Source organism: Podarcis vaucheri (assembly GCF_965113315.1).
Source record: "Podarcis vaucheri genome assembly, chromosome: 17".
In the NCBI taxonomy this organism is placed as follows: domain Eukaryota; kingdom Metazoa; phylum Chordata; class Lepidosauria; order Squamata; family Lacertidae; genus Podarcis; species Podarcis vaucheri.
The window spans coordinates 35,818,126-35,835,207 of NC_138755.1; the positions used below are offsets into that span (position 1 = coordinate 35,818,126).

At 46.3% G+C, this 17,082-nt stretch overlaps 1 protein-coding gene across 2 annotated transcripts; it reads right to left on the bottom strand.

Moving 5' to 3' along the window:
* Window positions 1-12,921, bottom strand: LOC309522100 (perilipin-3-like). Of its 2 annotated transcripts, XM_082205318.1 has the most exons (7): window positions 12,844-12,921; window positions 11,364-11,559; window positions 10,070-10,152; window positions 7,632-7,872; window positions 4,124-4,341; window positions 3,144-3,284; window positions 1-874 (listed from the first exon to the last, which is right to left on the bottom strand). In XM_082205318.1, exons 1-7 carry the CDS (start codon window positions 12,904-12,906, stop codon window positions 527-529), a joined length of 1,290 nt encoding a protein of 429 aa, XP_082061444.1. In that variant the 5' UTR covers window positions 12,907-12,921; the 3' UTR covers window positions 1-526. The 2 variants fall into 2 exon arrangements, 1 of the variants encoding a protein (XP_082061444.1); XR_014214830.1 differs by lacking the exons at window positions 3,144-3,284; window positions 4,124-4,341; window positions 7,632-7,872; ... (1 more) ...; window positions 11,364-11,559; window positions 12,844-12,921 and adding an exon at window positions 1,350-1,511 and having other exon boundaries at window positions 734-874.
* Window positions 12,922-17,082: the final 4,161 nt, after the last annotated feature.

Here is a 17,082-nt window from a genome sequence, read left to right on the forward strand (position 1 = left end):
TTTTCACCACTCTTTATTTATAAAATACTCAAGACACATTTAAATAGCACTGCATCGGTATTTGCCCCTCACATGTCAGGCCCCTTAAGATTTCTGCAGCTCGCCAGACAAGGTCAAGTTGAACCTTTGGATTTGTAGATATAAGGCTTTGCTCAATATAATTATCAAAAAGGAGTACAGTTGTGTACACACCATAGATTTAAAGCACATGCTCTCCCCAAAGGATCCTGGCAACTGTAGATTGCTCTTCACAGAGCACCCATAACAAATTACAGTTCCCAGGATTTTGGAAGGTGGGGGTGAAGTCATGAACTTTAAACATACGGTGCGTGCAAATTTGATAAACAGTTTGTTTTAAAACATTTGGAAGCATCTCTCATTCCCTAAAAACATCACCAGTCTAAGGAATTTACCATTAGGGACAATTTTAGTTCTTACACTTTTCCAGAAGTCAGAATCCTTATACTACATATTGGTCCAAGAGAAGTAGACAAGTTCCAAGCAGAACCCCACGTCTGGCACTCTTTTAGGCCTCTGCCGTTGCCTCTTTTTCAGGTTCTTCCATAGAGGTTTGAGCAGGAAAAAAAGACCTAGCCACCAATGTTGTCAAAATCACGTATTCCATGGTCTCAAATATGGTCTCCTGGGCCTTCCCAATCTTCTCCTGGCTCTCCTTCAGGCTACCACTGGGAAGGTCCTTCAAGGATTTGGCACCAGAGAGGGTCTCCTGCAGCTCTTCCATGCTGCTATATGTTTGCTGCACCTTTTCTAGGAGATCAACAGGGAGGCCCTGCGCGTTAGCCAAGAATGTCTGGCAGATATTCCGCATCTGCTGGCTGATGCCGTAGGTCAAGCTTAGAACCTGCGATTCTGCCTGCCATGGAGTGGAAGGGAAGAGAGAACTTGTTAGATGGCATGTTTATCCTACACCACCCTAAGCTTTCAGTACAAGTATTTGAGAGAGGCTAAGAAAGAAAGCAGGGACACGGGTGGCGCTGTGGGTTAAACCACTTGCCAATCAGAAGGTCGGTGGTTCGAATCCCCGCGACGGGGTGAGCTCCCATTGCTCGGTCTCTGCTCCTGCCAACCTAGCAGTTCGAAAGCACCTCAAAGTGCAAGTAGATAAATAGGTACCGCTCTGGCGGGAAGGTAAACAGCATCTCCGTGCGCTGCTCTGGTTCGCCAGAAGTGGCTTAGTCATGCTGGCCACATGACCCGGAAGCTGTATGCCAGCTCCCTCGGCCAATAAAGCAAGATGAGCACCGCAACCCCAGAGTCGTCCGCGAGTGGACCTCATGGTAAGGGGTCCCTTTACCTTTACCTTTAAGAAAGAAGGCACTTCTACTTACTCATGCACTGAACGGCAGTACTGATTTCTCTACAAGGCTGCAACCGTCCATGTTGCTTGGCGCACACCACTCCAGTGCTCTGGAGCCATTTTGGGAGGCTGCAGGCTGGGGGAAGTCAAGCACTACTTCCCCTTCTGCCCATGTGAGAAGCCAGAGAGATGCTTTTTGCACAAGTGAAGGAACTTTGAACCAACCCTTGGCATTGTCTTCATTCATGTCTACCGAGAACTGCGGCAAATATTTGCACAAACATCTCACTCTTCAGGAAGGCTAGATTCTACCCACCCCAAATCCAGCAACTTTGCCTGGGACAAAAGTTGCTTAGCATCAGAAATGCAGCAAAGGAAACTGCCCTGTACCAAGTCAGAACATTGGTCCATATAGCCAAGTGTTGTTTACACTAGGGGAGGGTGGGAAACTTGTAACCTTCAGGTGTTGTTTGATCCCAACTCCTATCAGCACCAGCCCATGGTTGGGGGTGAGGAGAGCAAGCTGGATTTAGAAGAGGCAGAGGAACCAGAGACCAAATTGCAAACATGTGCTGGATTATGGAGAAAGCTAGAGAGTTCCAGAAAGACATCTACTTCTGCTTCATTGGCTATGCAAAAGCCTTTGACTGTGTCGACCACAGCAAACTATGTCAAGTTCTTAAAGAAATGGGAGTGCCTGATCACCTCATCTGTCTCCTGAGAAATCTCTATGTGGGACAAGAAGCTACAGTTAGAACTGAATATGGAACAACTGATTGGTTCAAAATTGGGAAAGGAGTATGGCAAGGCTGTATATTGTCTCCCTGCTTGTTTAACTTATGTACAGAATTCATCATGCGAAAGGCTGGGCTGGATGAATCCCTAGCCGGAATTAAGATTGCCAAAAGAAATATCAACAACCTCAGATATGCAGATGACACAAAATTGATGGCAGAAAGTGAGGAGGAATTAAAGAACCTTTTAATGGTGAAAGAGGAGAGTGCAAAATATGGCTTGAAGCTCCACATAAAAAAACCTAAGATCATGGCCACTGGTCCCATCACCTCCTGGCAAATAGAAGGGGAAGAAATGGAGGCAGTGAGAGATTTTACTTTCTTGGGCTCCATGATCACTGCAGATGGTGACAGCAGCCACAAAATTAAAAGACGCAACATCTTAAAAAGCAGAGACATCACCTTGCCAACAAAGGTTCGTATAGTTAAAGCTATGGTTTTCCCAGTAGTGATGTATGGAAATGAGAGCTGGACCATAAAGAAGGCTGATCGCCAAAGAACTGATGGTTTTGAATTATGGTGCTAGAGGAGACTCTTGAGAGTCCCATGGACTGCAAGTAAGGAAATCAACTCTGAGTGCTCACTGGAAGGACAGATCGTGAAGCTGAGACTCCAATACTTTGGCCACCTCATGAGAAGAGAAGACTCCCTGGAGAAGACCCTGATGTTGGGAAAGATGGAGGGCACAAGGAGAAGGGGATGACAGAGGATGAGATAGTTGGATAGAGTTCTCAAAGCTAGAAAGCATGAGTTTGACCAAACTGTGGGAGGCAGTGGAAGACAGGAGGGCCTGGCGTGCTCTGGTCCAGGGGGTCATGAAGAGTCGGACACGACTAAACGACTGAACAACAACAGAAACATCTGGAGGGTCTACAGCAGTGTTTGCCAAACGGGGTCTCCAGCTGTTTTTGGACTACATTTCCCATCATCCCTGACCCCTGGTCCTGCTAGCTAGGGATGATGGGTGCTGTAGTCTAAAAACAGCTGGAGACCCAAGTTTGGGAAACACTGTTGCTACCTCTAAAGCATACCTCTGAAAGACTCTCTTCATAGCTCTGGCTCGTCACTGGAAGACTCCCATTCCACTCCACCAAGATTGGTTCCATTTCCTTCTGGTGATTAGCAACTTTAGGATTCAGTTGCCTATCCAGAGACTGCAAGGTGTACTTTATCTGGAAAGGCATTTTCAAAATATTAACATTCAATATAAAGAAGTATCTTGCAGCTATTGTTGACCAATAGCTTGAACTCCATTCAGCCACTCCTATTCCATCTTTCATTAGAGACCTTTTCAAGCATTATCTGAAAAGCCACTTCAATGTTCTGCCACAGAAGTTAGTAAAGAGGTGGGCAGGAGTTACAGTACAGTGGTACCTCAGGTTACATACGCTTCAGGTTACAGACTCCGCTAACCCAGAAATAGTGCTTCAGGTTAAGAACTTTGCTTCAGGATGAGAACAGAAATCGTGCTCTGGCGGCACGGTAGCAGCAGGAGGCCCCCTTAGCTAAAGTGGTGCTTCAGGTTAAGAATAGTTTCAGGTTAAGAACGGACCTCCGGAACAAATTAAGTATTTAACCTGAGGTACCACTGTATAGGATTAGACTTTCAAGAGTGTTCAGCTGAGTACTCACTATACTCATCTCTGCTCCAAGGGAAGTCTGAAGAGCAGCGGCACAAAATGAGCCTTTTCAGTGGTGGCTTCTCTTTGGTGGAATCCACTTCTAAGGGAGGCATGCCTGGCGCCACCATTAATATCTTTCTTTAAGTGCCAAGCATTTCTGTCTCAGTGGTTATTCCAAACACCACTTGCCCAGAACCCATTAACCCTTCTGCATATCCAACATGACGTTCTCATGGCGTTGGACTACAAGTTCCATCATCTCCAGCCATTGGTCATGCAGGCTGGGGCTGATGGGAGTTGTAGTCCAGCAACCTCTGGAGTTCACCATGGTGGGGCTACCTCTGTCCTATAGGCAGATCTTGGAACCAGAGGAGTAGTTCAGTTCTTACCAACAAAACAGCTTCTTGAAGTTGGGAGAGTATCTCCTGTGTGCTTCGCTTGATCCTTTGCATCTTTGCCCGAGAACTCTGGTAGACTCTGTGTCGGAAAAAGGCCGAGAGCGCGCCCAAGCGCCGATAGTAACTCTCCTCCTCTTTCTCCTTTTTGACAGGAGCTGTTTCAGCAACTTCTTCAGGGTTGTTTATCACCATAGAGGCTGCGAGGGCAGCTAGAAAAGAACATACACGGTCTTGACATGTTTAGTGGTTATTTATTTCTGCTACCCCCATAAACCTACCGTATTTTTCGCTCTATAGGATGCACCCAACCATAGGACGCACCTTGTTTTAGAGGGGGAGAACAAGAAAAAAAATTATCCCCCTCTCTGCTCAGCGCCCCTTCAGCGAAGCAGCAGGAGGAACGGAGCCCCTTCCATTTCTCCTCCCACTTCGCTGAAGCAGCGCTGCGCAGAGAGGAGGATATTTTTTTTTCTTGTTCTCCTTCTCTAAAACAAGGTGCGTTCAAGGTGCGTTCAGTCGCCTTCAGTGAAGGCAACCCGAAGTCTCCAGAGTGCAGTGGGAGTTCCTGCTGCGCTCCGGAGGCTTCAGGCCTGGAGAGGGAGAGGGGTCGGTGCACACTGACCCCTCTCGCTCTTCAGGCTTCAGTGAAGGCAACCTGATCTTTGGGCCTAGCGGGGGGAAGCGTTGCTTTCCCCCACCGCCAGCCTCAAAGATCCCTGAAGCCTTCGGAGGGCAGCGCGAGTTCCCGTTGCGCTCCGCAGGCTTCGGGTTCCTTTTGCTGAAGCCGGGAAAGCAAGACTGCATTCGCTCCTATTACGCACACACATTTCCCCTTAAATTTTGGAGGGGAAAAAGTGTGTCCTATAGAGCGAAAAACACGGTACCTTTTTACCAATTACCTGGCTATAGCAGAACCAATGTAAACAAGCTCAGAGCATCTTTTACCCATCTAGCTTTATGGTTTCGCGTGATGCTGTCTGATCATACAGCTCCATATTGATTTTTTTAAAGAAAGATTTATAAGCCAATTTTGTTATAGTCCAATTTTGTCTCCACAAATAATCCACCCAGAACAACTCCCAAAAACAATACTCCAACCATTAAAATACAAGTTAACAAAACTAAAATCCAAAAAAAGGTTCCATGGCAGGCTGCAACATCCATCTTAAGACTGTTTAACCAGTTATATACCTTAGCAAGCCAGCAGGTGAACATATATCAGAGTCTACCGGTCATAGAAAATACTGTATTCTCCTTGGGGCAGGGACTTGTATTTGGTTGTAATGTGCCAGGTGCATGAATGGAAAATGTTTTAAGATTTATTTTTTTTAAACTGTCTAAGACAAGCAACTGACAAGCAATGGTCAAATCACACCATTGGTCCCATCTGACTCATTATGGTCTAGCAACAACACACAAACGTTTCAGACAGGAGACTTTCCCAGTCCTAGTTGAAAGCTGAACTTGGGAACTTTTTTAAAACATAAAAACACCAAGATGGCTGTTATGTACTGAGTTGAATAGGATCCAGAATGCAGCAGTCTGATTGGTCCTAGAACAATGCAGCAGTATGATTGGTCCGCAGGAGCCACCCAATCCAGCTCCAGGTGGAAGTGAATCTGCAACCTGATTGGCCCACGGGAGAATCCCAGAATTAGCCAATCACGTGCGGCCCATTGTGTAAATAATGTATATAAAGCAGATATTTTGGGGAAACTTTCATTCCTCACTACCATGAGCTGAATAAAGAGCATGAAATCCATACTTGACTCCGAGTATATTTCAACGGCATTCTGGAAATCTGTTCAGGAGTCCCCCCTGTGATGCCTGAGACCATCTTTTTTCTAAAGTCCTGAGATGTGTTCTGGTCAACTCTCTGCCCCCACCACAATGTTCTTGAACTGGTACATTTTTTATTTCACTTCTAAAAATGTTAATATACTGAGGAGATTCTGGCAAGCTGTGATGGAGGATGGCTGAATTCCACCACCACCATACATTCTGGGATCAGAGGTTGAGATGGGAGTAATCAGTCTCCCTACACTCCCTGGCCCCAAATTCAGAAGGAAGGAGGGGCTGGGGGCGCTGGATGGAAAGCCCGGAACGTTTCTTGGCAACTCTCCAAGGTCCTTCAGTTAAGAACAGTTTCAGGTTAAGAATGGACCTCCGGAACGAATTAAGTACTTAACCCGAGGTACCACTGTAATCATTAACTGTGTGGAAATAACAATTATTCAAAAGTGGAAAACCAAGTTCAAAGTATTTGTCTGCAGATATATTTGGAAGAGGATAAAGAGTTTCCCAACTTTGATTTGGAGAATGACTGGAGAGACGCCCAAAAAACTTTGGAAGTTTGCCTGGAATTAGAATCGGATGACGCAACTCCAATTACGGTAACCAAGCGGCCATGACTGGAAGTAGATCAGCTTGTCGAATTAAATGCAGAGCCCGAGGGGGATAGGTGCCTTTTAATATCTTACTTAATATTTGCATTCCCTGTTTTATATGGCAAAGCTTCCCTGGACAGGTTAACCCTTTGAAGGACAGCTGGTCTTAAAAGCATTGGGCGGATGCCTTGATTTGATTTGATCTGGACTGATGCCTTGATTTGATTTTATCTGCTGCCCGAGGTGAGAAGATTTTTGGACTGGCTTGGCGGAAACATCATTTTGTGAAGAGATGTCGTGAACATGCAGATGGAACTCTGGACATAAATTCCACACAGAATATATTGTTTTGTTTTTTCTCGCTTGTTTGATAAACTCAGGCTGTGAAAAATAATGAGGATTAACATTGGAATGATTTATGGGAACTATCACAAAAATTATGAAAGCAGTAGAAGATAATCAGACCCTCAGAACATGGGAAGATACCTCCAAATTTTTTGGCATAATATTTGGACTGTTTCATTATTGAATAATGTGTATAATTTGGAATATTTAATATGGTTTGATTGGATTATTAAAGTGGAAAATTTAATAAATAGTATTTTTTAAAAAATAAAAATGTTAATATACCACTAAATCACACACTGAATCAAAGTGGTTTACAATTATTATCTATAATAATAATAAATTTGTTATTTGTACCCCGCCCATCTGACTGGGTTGCCTCAGCCACTCTGGGCAGCTATAATCTACAATATTATGGCTTTTTTTTAAAATAACTTCAGTAGACCAGATTTCAGACAGTGAGATGGATAATAAGTATTTGGCCCATACCTTAATAAATAATAATAATATACCCCTCCCATCTGGCCTGGCCTCCCCAGCCACTCTGGGTGGCTTCCAACAGGATATTAAAAACACAATAAAACATCAAACATTATACGCTTCCCTAAGCAGGGCTGCCTTCAGATGTCTTCTAAAAGTCAGAGAGTTGTTTATTTCCTTGACATCTGGTGGGAGGGCGTTCCACAGGGCGGGTGCCACTGCTGAGAAGGCCCTGTGCCTGGTTCCAAATACATTCTCCCCCACAAAAGCAGCTGCAATAGTCTCACCTAGTTCTTCATCTGTTACTGGCAGGTAGTATTCTATCATCTCCACAGATGCCTCTATCATGTGGTCAATACCACTCGTCACCATCTGCTTCATATTGCCCTCCATCACGGTGTTCATGCCAACCACCACTGCAGACACGGTCATCTTCATCCTCTCCTGGGCAGCCTCTTTGACCCCACCTGCTAGACCTGACACTGTATCCTTGGCACCCAGGACAAGCCCTCTGGCATTCAGTACTACCTGCAGAAGGAATTTTTAAATGATATTCTCACATCAAGAAAGAAGAGAAGTGAAACTCCAAGCCAAGAACCAGAGTAGAGCCCCTCCCAAGTAGATCTGGAAGGATCTCTAGTTTCCTAGTCATCGACTCCAATTTGATTCACCCCATCAATGGATGGGGTGCTGGAATTATGGTGCTGGAGGAGACTCTTGAGAGTCCCATGGACTGCAAGAAGATCAAACCTCTCCATTCTGAAGGAAATCAGCCCTGAGTGCTCACTGGAAGGACAGATCCTGAAGCTGAGGCTCCAATACTTTGGCCACCTCATGAGAAGAGAAGACTCCCTGGAAAAGACCCTGGTGCTGGGAAAGATGGAGGGCACAAGGAGAGGGGACGACAGAGGACGAGATGGTGGGACAGTGTTCTCAAAGCTACCAGCATGAGTCTGACCAAACTGCGGGAGGCAGTGGAAGACAGGAGTGCCTGGCGTGCTCTGGTCCAGGGGGTCACGAAGAGTCGGACATGACTAAACGACTGAACAACAACAACAATCAATGGATGGCAGTAATTCTACACACACGCAACCCTGAGGGGAAAATGTTTATTCCGCCCCCCTTTCAGCACTGATAGATAGGCAATTGTTAGGAACAATCAAAAGAAATATGAGAAATTGTGCCTCAGGGCACAACAAATGAATCCTGTCAAGTTTCTACATGTAAAACTCCTGATATTATCTTGGCAGTTTAATTGTGATAGATGGTACATTGAAATGTGACCCAAGTTGAAAGCTGTCTCACGCAGAGCCAGAGCATTGGCCTGTTGGTCTCCTTCAGACCGGAGTTTTGTTGTGTCAAGACCATGTTGTCGAATACACCCACAACAGTTCATGACTGATGGATTTATTCTGCTTTATTAGCTGTTCTGCGATGGGTCCCCAACGCTACTACGTTATTGCTGCCTGGAGGAGTTATAGCACACTGCAAGCAGGACAATAAATATATACAGTGGTACCTCGGGTTAAGTACTTAATTTGTTCTGGAGGTCCGTTCTTAACCTGAAACTGTTCTTAACCTGAAGCACCACTTTAGCTAATGGGGCCCTCCTGTTGCCGCCACATGATTTCTGTTCTCATCCTGGAGCAAAGTTCTTAACCCGAGGTACTATTTCTGGGTTAGCGGAGTCTGTAACCTGAAGCGTACGTAACCTGAAGCGTATGTAACCCGAGGTACCACTGTACAGTCATACCTCGGGTTACAGACGCTTCAGGTTGCGTTTTTTCGAGTTACGGACTGCCGAAACCTGGAAGTACCAGAACGGGTTACTTCCGGGTTTCGGCGGTCGCACATGCGCAGAAGCGCTAAATCGTACTTTGCGCATGCGCAGAAGCGCCAAATCGCAACCTGCGCGTGCACAGATGCAGAGCTGCGGTTTGCGATCGTGCATCCCGCACGGATCACGTTCGCAACCCGAGAGTCCACTGTATATATAAAAACCGGAACATTTGTGGTTAAAAAACAAAAAGTTCTGGGATTTCAGCAGGAAGTTACAGGATATGCACTGCTTGGAAATGAAGCAGTGTGACCACCGCTATAATTTTGGTAGGAACAAACTGTAACGAAAGTGGGAATGTGCATGATCACCCCAATAGCATCAGGGCAGAAATAATCATAAATGTGTAACAGAAAGGATGCCGGGGATTGGGGGCATAGCTGTCAACCGTCCCTTATTTGGCGGGAAAGTCCCACTGCTGTCCCTTATTGATGATGTCCCTTAAATTTCCCGGGTTTCAAAGGAAGCAGCTCCTCTCCCTCCAACTATGTTGCTTGGCTGCGTTGCTCACCCAATAAGAAGTCTAAGAACAACTGGGGAGTGGAGCTTGCGTGCCTTGTGCCTGGCCGCCTTGCATGGGGACTCGCCTTTGCTCAGCGCTTCCCAGCGGAGAGGTGACGGTGGTTTTCCTTGCTGCAGCCCCTTCGCCGGGTTGCTACGCTGTGGGAACCACCACTTGAGGCTTCGTTTGGCTGCTGGCTGGGGTTTCTGCCTTTGGCTGAGAGGGGCTCAGAAGTTGCACATAGCTGTGCTCTGAAAATCCCTTATTTTGGCTGCTGATCCCTTATTTTCAAGGCTGCTGGTCCCTTATTTTCAAATCTGTAAGTTGACAGCTATGATGGGGGGGGGTGACTGTCTACACAGAAGAAGCAGAGGTAGAGGCATTACCTTTTCAATAGTCTGCTGCACAACAGGCAGAGTCTCTTGCAGTTTGTCAAGGCCCTGGCAGGCGTAGGTATTTGCTGAAACGACTGTCGAAGGAGAAGAAGCCATTTAGCCTTTCACTGGCTGCCTCATCGCTTCCTTCAAAATCAAAACTTACTTGAAAACCAGGTTGCAACTTAGAAGTTGACTTGGTGCATTTTCAACTCAGCTTTCAAAGCTAAAAGGGACACGGGTAGCACTGTGGTTTAAACCACTGAGCCTCTTGGGCTTGCCGATTGGAAGGCCGGCGGTTCGAATCCCCGTGTCGGGGTGAGCTTCTGTTGCTCTGTCCCAGCTCCTGCCAACCTAGCAGTTCAAAAGCATACAGGCACAAGTAGATAAATAGATACCACTGCAGTGGGAAGATAAACGGCGTTTCCGTGCACTGTGGTTTCTGTCACGGTGTTCTGTTGCGCCAGAAGCGGTTTAGTCGTGCTGGCAACATGACCCGGAAAGCTGTCTGTGGACAAACGCCGGCTCCCTCAGCCTGAAAAGCGATTTGAGTGCCACAACCCCATAGTCGCCTTTGACTGGACTTAACCGTCCAGGGGTCCTTTACCTTTACCTAAAACTAAAATGGTGACCGAGTGCAATCAAAGCACAGGTTAGTTTTACTTCAGCCTTTTAATGGGACGTATTTGGTTTTCAATATTGTATTTGCACTGCAATATCGTAATTAAAATGTAAGGTAAAGGTAAAGGGACACCTGACCATTAGGTCCAGTCGTGGCCAACTCTGAGGTTGCGGTGCTCATCTTGCTTTACTGGCCGAGGGAGCCGGCGTACATCTTCTGGGTCATGTGGCCAGCATGACTAAGCCGCTTCTGGTGAACCAGAGCAGCACACGGAAACGCCGTTTACCTTCCCGCCAGAGTGGTACCTATTTATCTACTTGCACTTTGATGTGCTTTCAAACTGCTAGGTTGGCAGGAGCAGGGACCGAGCAACGGGAGCTCACCCCGTCACAGGGATTCGAACCGCCGACCTTCTGATCGGCAAGTCCTATGCTCTGTGGTTTAACCCACAGCGCCACCCGCGCCCCTAATTAAAATGTATAAAATCATATTTTGTATTTGTGGTATATATAAACATTGTATAATAGCCCACCCTTTTATCACACATTGAAGGATGGGGAGCTTAGAATGGATTTCTAGGCTTACATTGCCGGTACTGAGGAGCCTTGGGACATCCACATCTAAATGAGAGAGGGAGCCAAAACATTCCTAAGAGCAGAAACTATCAAGCCAGGATTTACTTACTCTGAGGTTCAAGTTTATTCAGGACGGGCTGTGCACTGCTCACTGCCGAGGAGGCAATCTTCTTTAGTCCAACTTCTGCCATACCACAGACTGCATGGATAGCTGGATGGGACCCCTTCGCAGAGTTATAAGTAGTGGAAAGGATCTCGCAGGTAATGCTGACCAGGGGCAGATCAGTTAGCCTTTGTATGACACACTGGGAAAAGATACTGCATTGAGTCACCACCTTCTTAGACCCTAGAGAAGATGCTAAACTGTTGCTTTCTTGGGACTGTAAGAGTTATTGTCAAAAAGCATCCTCACAAAGGCCAGCGGTAATGAAGGTCCGAGTCTCGTGTGTGCCTTGAGCACGTCTAGCTTAGTGTGAGTGAATCGTAAAGCTTAGAACTCTATCTTCCTCTCACCACTTCTGTGTTTTGACTGTCAGCGTAATTACCGTATTTTTCGCACTTTCCCCCTCTTAAAAACTAAGGGGAAAAGTCTGTGCGTCCTATGGAGCGAATGCAGGGGGGAGGCAGGCAGGAAAAGCCCCCAAGAGCCACACACAAGCTTCACGCTGCTCTTGTGGGCTTTTTCCCAGGAGGGAGAAGGGACTGACGCGGCCAGTCAGTCCCTTCTCCCTCCTCGTAGAAAAGCCCGCAGGAGCCACGCGCTCCTTAAAAGGTGTGTGGCTCCTGTGGGCTTTTGCGGGAGGTGGGGGAATTGCCATTTTAATTCAGCCTCTCCAGCTGGGAGAGGTTGCGCAAGGCTAAAGAGGAAGCCAAGGCAGCGAGCGGGGTGGATTGCACTCGCTGCCTTGGCTTCTTTAGCCACGCTGGAGAGGTTTAGCTCCCGGCTGGAGAGGTTGCGCGGTTATGGCAGAAGCCAAGACAGCCAGCGGGATGGATCCCGCTGGCTGTCATGGCTTCTTTGCTCTTTGGGGCTGGGGGGGAAACCCGGGCTTCCCCCGCAGCCCCGAGAAGCTCTGAGAGAATATTTTTTTTCTTGATTTCCCCCTCTAAAAACTAGGTGCGTCTTGTGGTCCGGTGCGTCCTATAGAGCGAAAAATATGGTATACTAGGCAGCTTCTACTGTAGGTGGAATATTCTGCTCTGCAGAATGACCTGTGCTGGGCTCCTTTAAGAGTTCATAACAGAGGCATGGAAACCTCCATGTTTTTGTTTTTAAAAAGGCATTGTAGCTCTAGTCAGATTTGGAGTACAGCTGCCTGCAGTTACTTGTCAAGTAAGAATACAAAACACCAGAAAACCCTTCCTCGTGTAGTGTCACTCTTTGGGGAGGAAGTGGTTAGACTAACTTTTAATGTTAGATGCATTACTGTATTTTAATATTTTGTTGGAAGCTGCCCAGAGTGGCTGGGGAAGCCCAGCCAGATAGGCGGGGTATAAATAAATTTATTATTATTATTATTATTATTATTATTATTATTAACTTGCTGTTTGAGTCTAAAGCTTAAATGGTGCAGCAAGGACCACCTTACCTGTTGTCCTTTTTCGGTGACCTCATGGCTCTCAGCTTTTCCAATTCCTTCATTATTAGACATGGCGATGATGAAATGTCACTGCAGAAAGCTAAAGAGAAGCGTCAGCTATCATAATAAGGTCCATTCGCATTGCACACAGTGGAGAAAGTACTCAGAAACCTACTTGAGAACTGCAACTTAAGGTGGTCCGTTTTGCAGGGAGCATTAAGAGTCAATGTAAGTTTTCTACATAGATTCCTTCCAGCATCCCCACACTGCTCTCTCACAATCCCTCCTGAACACAGCCTTCCCCATGGTGACCCTTTTAACCACCACACAGAGTACCCAAGAGGTCAAACAAAATAAAGGTAAAGGATACTACAGGTGTGTTAGTTATCTTCTGGCGGTTCCCTCACTGCGAGAAGCCAAGTTACAGGGAACCAGGCAGAGGGCCTTCTCGGTAGTGGCACCCGCCCTGTGGAACACCCTCCCACCAGATGTCAAAGAGAACAACAACTACCAGACTTTTAGAAGACATCTGAAGGCAGCCCTGTTTAGGGAAGCTTTTAATGTTTGATGTATTACAGTATTTTAATATTTTTTTGGAAGCCGCCCAGAGTGGCTGGGAAAGACCAGCCAGGTGGGCGGGGTATAAATAATAAATTATTATTATTATTATTATCTTTACTCTAAATGAAGCTAACAGGTCTACACCTTCCCTTTCTGGCATACCCAAGGTTTCCAGCTGTTTTGGACCACAATTCCCATCATCCCTGACCACTGGTCCTGTTAGATAGGGATGATGAGAGTTGTAGTCCAACAACAGCTGGAGACCTGAGAAAAATAATGTTGCTTTTTTATTGCCTTTTCAGAACAAATGTAGCTCTTATTAATTGCTTTTTATAAAGGTGATAAGGCCATAAGGTTATAATGGTTAGGGGATTTTTATCTGGGGATCTTCTAATACAGTCATACCTCGGAGGTCAAACAGAGTCCGACTTCCAAAACGTTCAAAAACCAAAGCACGGCTTTTGATTGGCTGCAGGAAGCCAACTGATGCTTCGCAGGTAAGATTCACCTTCTGTTGTGTGGGCAGGGCTGCCCCTCCCCCTACTGGCCAATCCCCTGGCAACGCCTCCCCAGGTGGGATTGGGCGATTGGCTGAGGTAGGCGGAGACCTCCAGGTATCCAGCCTGGGGAGGGCGAAGCCAGCCAGAACTACTGGGAGCCCCATTGGGATCCAGGGGGCTGGGATCCAAGGTGCCCCCCCATTTGATGTGGGGAGCAGTCATTACAGATTGGAGCCAAAGCAGACACACATTTGCCCAAAGGCCATCCAGGAAGTTGATAGCAGAAGTTTGGATCTGACGCTTCCTTCTCCTAGCTCAGTCACAGAAAGAATTAGTTGGGAGAGATGCAATATTCCTGCACTACAAGCTTAGGACAGGAAACATTACAGTCTAATCAGAGGAGGCTTTTACCCATGACATATGGGTTTCAGCACCCTCCACCTTGTAATAGGAATTTTGAGGTCTTGTTGTTGTTGTTTAGTCGTTTAGTCGTGTCCGCCTCTTCGTGACCCCCTGGACCAGAGCACGCCAGGCACTTCTGTCCTCCACTGCCTCCCGCAGTTTGATCAAACTCATGCTAGTAGCTTCAAGAACACCATCCAACCATCTCATTCTCTGTCGTCCCCTTCTCCTTGTGCCCTCCATCTTTCCCAACATCAGGGTCTTTTCCAGGGAGTCTTCTCTTCTCATGAGGTGGCCAAAGTATTGGAGCCTCAGCTTCACGATCTGTCCTTCCAGTGAGCACTCAGGGCTGATTTCCTTCAGAATGAGGTCTTAGATATATGGTAATGTTCATAAGTAACCAACCAAGCACATACATAGATCAGCACAGGAAGACCGACCTGGAACCATTTTGATTCCTAAACTGACCAAATGTTTTCCCTGCAAGGGGGTTGGGGAGCCTTGCCATTGTCTCAGGAATTGAGTAATCAGCATTTTTATGGCTATCAGGAAAGACAATCAGATAACCTGGCAAACAGGAGAAACAACATTCAAATTTCTGTTTTAGACCGCCTTTTGTGTGATGTAGGTGTGATTTATCTGAGGGGTGGTCTTAGGTTACACCCCTTCTGTGATGTATGTATGATGTTTCTGGGGGTGGTCTTGATCTATAGGGTGGAAATTTCAAAAGTCTTTATAAGGCCTTGCGCTCCATTTTTCTGGGTCCTCCTTCTGCGGTTGAGGGGAGCACCCTGTTGCAACAGATCAATAAAGATCAGGCTTACTAGCTGCTTTGCCTCTCAATATTCTCTGGTTGGCCTCTGTTATTCTCTCCTACCAATAGGGAACCTATGTAAGGACTCTATATGGGCTCTTGGATACCCCATAAGGGAAAAAGGCAATTTTTGTTTACAACAACCTCTGAGGTAAGGCAGGCTGCAAGATGCCCTCCACTGCTTACTCCAAAGAAGTGCTGCTACCATCTGAAATTTTAATCCTTTGTCTGAACATGCAGAAGGTTCAGGCTGACAGTTTTACTTCTGGAGAACAAGAGGCCTTAAAGAAAGACAGGTTAGCATCTGCACCAAGTGGCACAGATGGGGACTGCATAAAGCCAGTCCCAGGCTTATAGGCAAATATCCCAATGAAGTACAGTGGCACCTTGGTTCTCAAACTTAATCCGTTCCAGAAGTCTGTTCCAAAACCAAAGCATTACAAAACCAAGGCACGCTTTCCCATAGAAAGTAATGCAAAATGGATTAATCCGTTCCAGACTTTTAAAAAAACAACGCCTAAAACAGCAATTTAACATGAATTTTACTAACGAGACCATTGATCCATAAAATGAAAGCAATAAAGAATGTACTGCAGTCACACAATCAAGGCATCAGTAGCTGGACTGGGTTCCACACAGTCACAAAAACAAAACGAAAAAGAGCCGCGAAAACAGAAACGCAAAATAAATAGCAAAACCAGACAGACCTCAGCGTAGCACTCAAAATGGAAGTGTGGCCCTCAAAACGGAAACATAACCCTCAAAATAGAGCACATTCGGCTTCTGAAAAAAAGTTCGCAAACCAGAACACTTACCGGTACTTCCAGGTTTGCAGTATTTGGGTTCCAAGTTGCTTGAGTACCAAGGCATTTGAGAACCCAGGTACCACTGTATATTTAGCAATCAATAGAAATTCAAAAATGGAAAACTGCTGTTGCAAAGCAAAACCTAGAATTAACTAGCCAAGTCCTAAAATATGACAACTCACATTTTGAAGTAGATTACAGATGAGAGGGACTGCCTGGGTTTCTGCAGTTGCCGAGTCAGCGGACTGAATGAAGGAAAAAGAATTGGGTAATCCCAGATCTTTCTGTAGGGTAATAGCAAACTCCTCAAGAGGAGGGGAGAAAACACAAATAGTCCTATCAGATGTCCGGGGTGGGGGCTAGGCCTTCAGGTGAGCCTTACAGATAGTTAACAGCTTGCTGAGTCATGCAGAGATACAGGAACCCACCTCTGGATATAGAATGATGTGGATTTGGTGTCTATAGTGGCATGTTTATTTGGTTAGAAGCTTACTATAATGGGTTGTCAAAGGTTTTTCCATCTAACATCACTGAGACAAAATATTTGGGAACAGTCTCTGCAGTGTTGCCACTGAAAGTACTACAATCAAGAGTTTGCAGAGTGTTTCTCCTTGCATAAGACAAAAAGTCCGGACGCAACCCCTGCCATGCAAAACTTGCATTCACCTGGACCAACAGTTCCATTTTCATTCATGCAAAGCCGGGGCAGAAAAGCCAACAGCCCTCCCCTCATTTGTCTCCAGGGCACTGTGGGTTAAACCACGAAGCCTAGGACTTGCCGATCAGAAGGTCGGCGGTTCGAATCCCTGCAACGGGGTGCGCTCCCGTTGCTCGGTCCCTGCTCCTGCCAACCTAGCAGTTCGAAAGCATGTCAAGTGCAAGTAGATAAATAGGTACCGCTCTGGTGGGAAGGTACCCAGCGTTTCCGTGCGCTGCTCTGGTTCGCCAGAAGTGGCTTAGTCATGCTGGCCACATGACCTGGAAGCTGTACGCCGGCTCCCTTGGCCAATAAAGCGAGATGAGCGCCGCAACCCCAGAGTCAGTCACGACTGGACCTAATGGTCAGGGGTCCCTTTTCCTTTTATACTGCCACTAAATATGGGGGCTCCACCCAGCTACCATGTTACATGTTTCCACCCAGAAAGAACAGCTACTCCTTAAGCAG

Excerpts from the sequence above, each read along its gene's own strand:
- LOC309522100 (XM_082205318.1), bottom strand. The coding sequence starts at position 12,906 with ATGTCTAATAATGAAGGAATTGGAAAAGCTGAGAGCCATGAGGTCACC. Across the intron at positions 11,560-12,843 it reads TCACCGAAAAAGGACAACAG|TGTGTCATACAAAGGCTAAC; the intron begins GTAAGGTGGTCC and ends ATCTTTTCCCAG. Across the intron at positions 875-3,143 it reads ATGAAGAGAGTCTTTCAGAG|GCAGAATCGCAGGTTCTAAG; the intron begins GTATGCTTTAGA and ends ACTCCATGGCAG.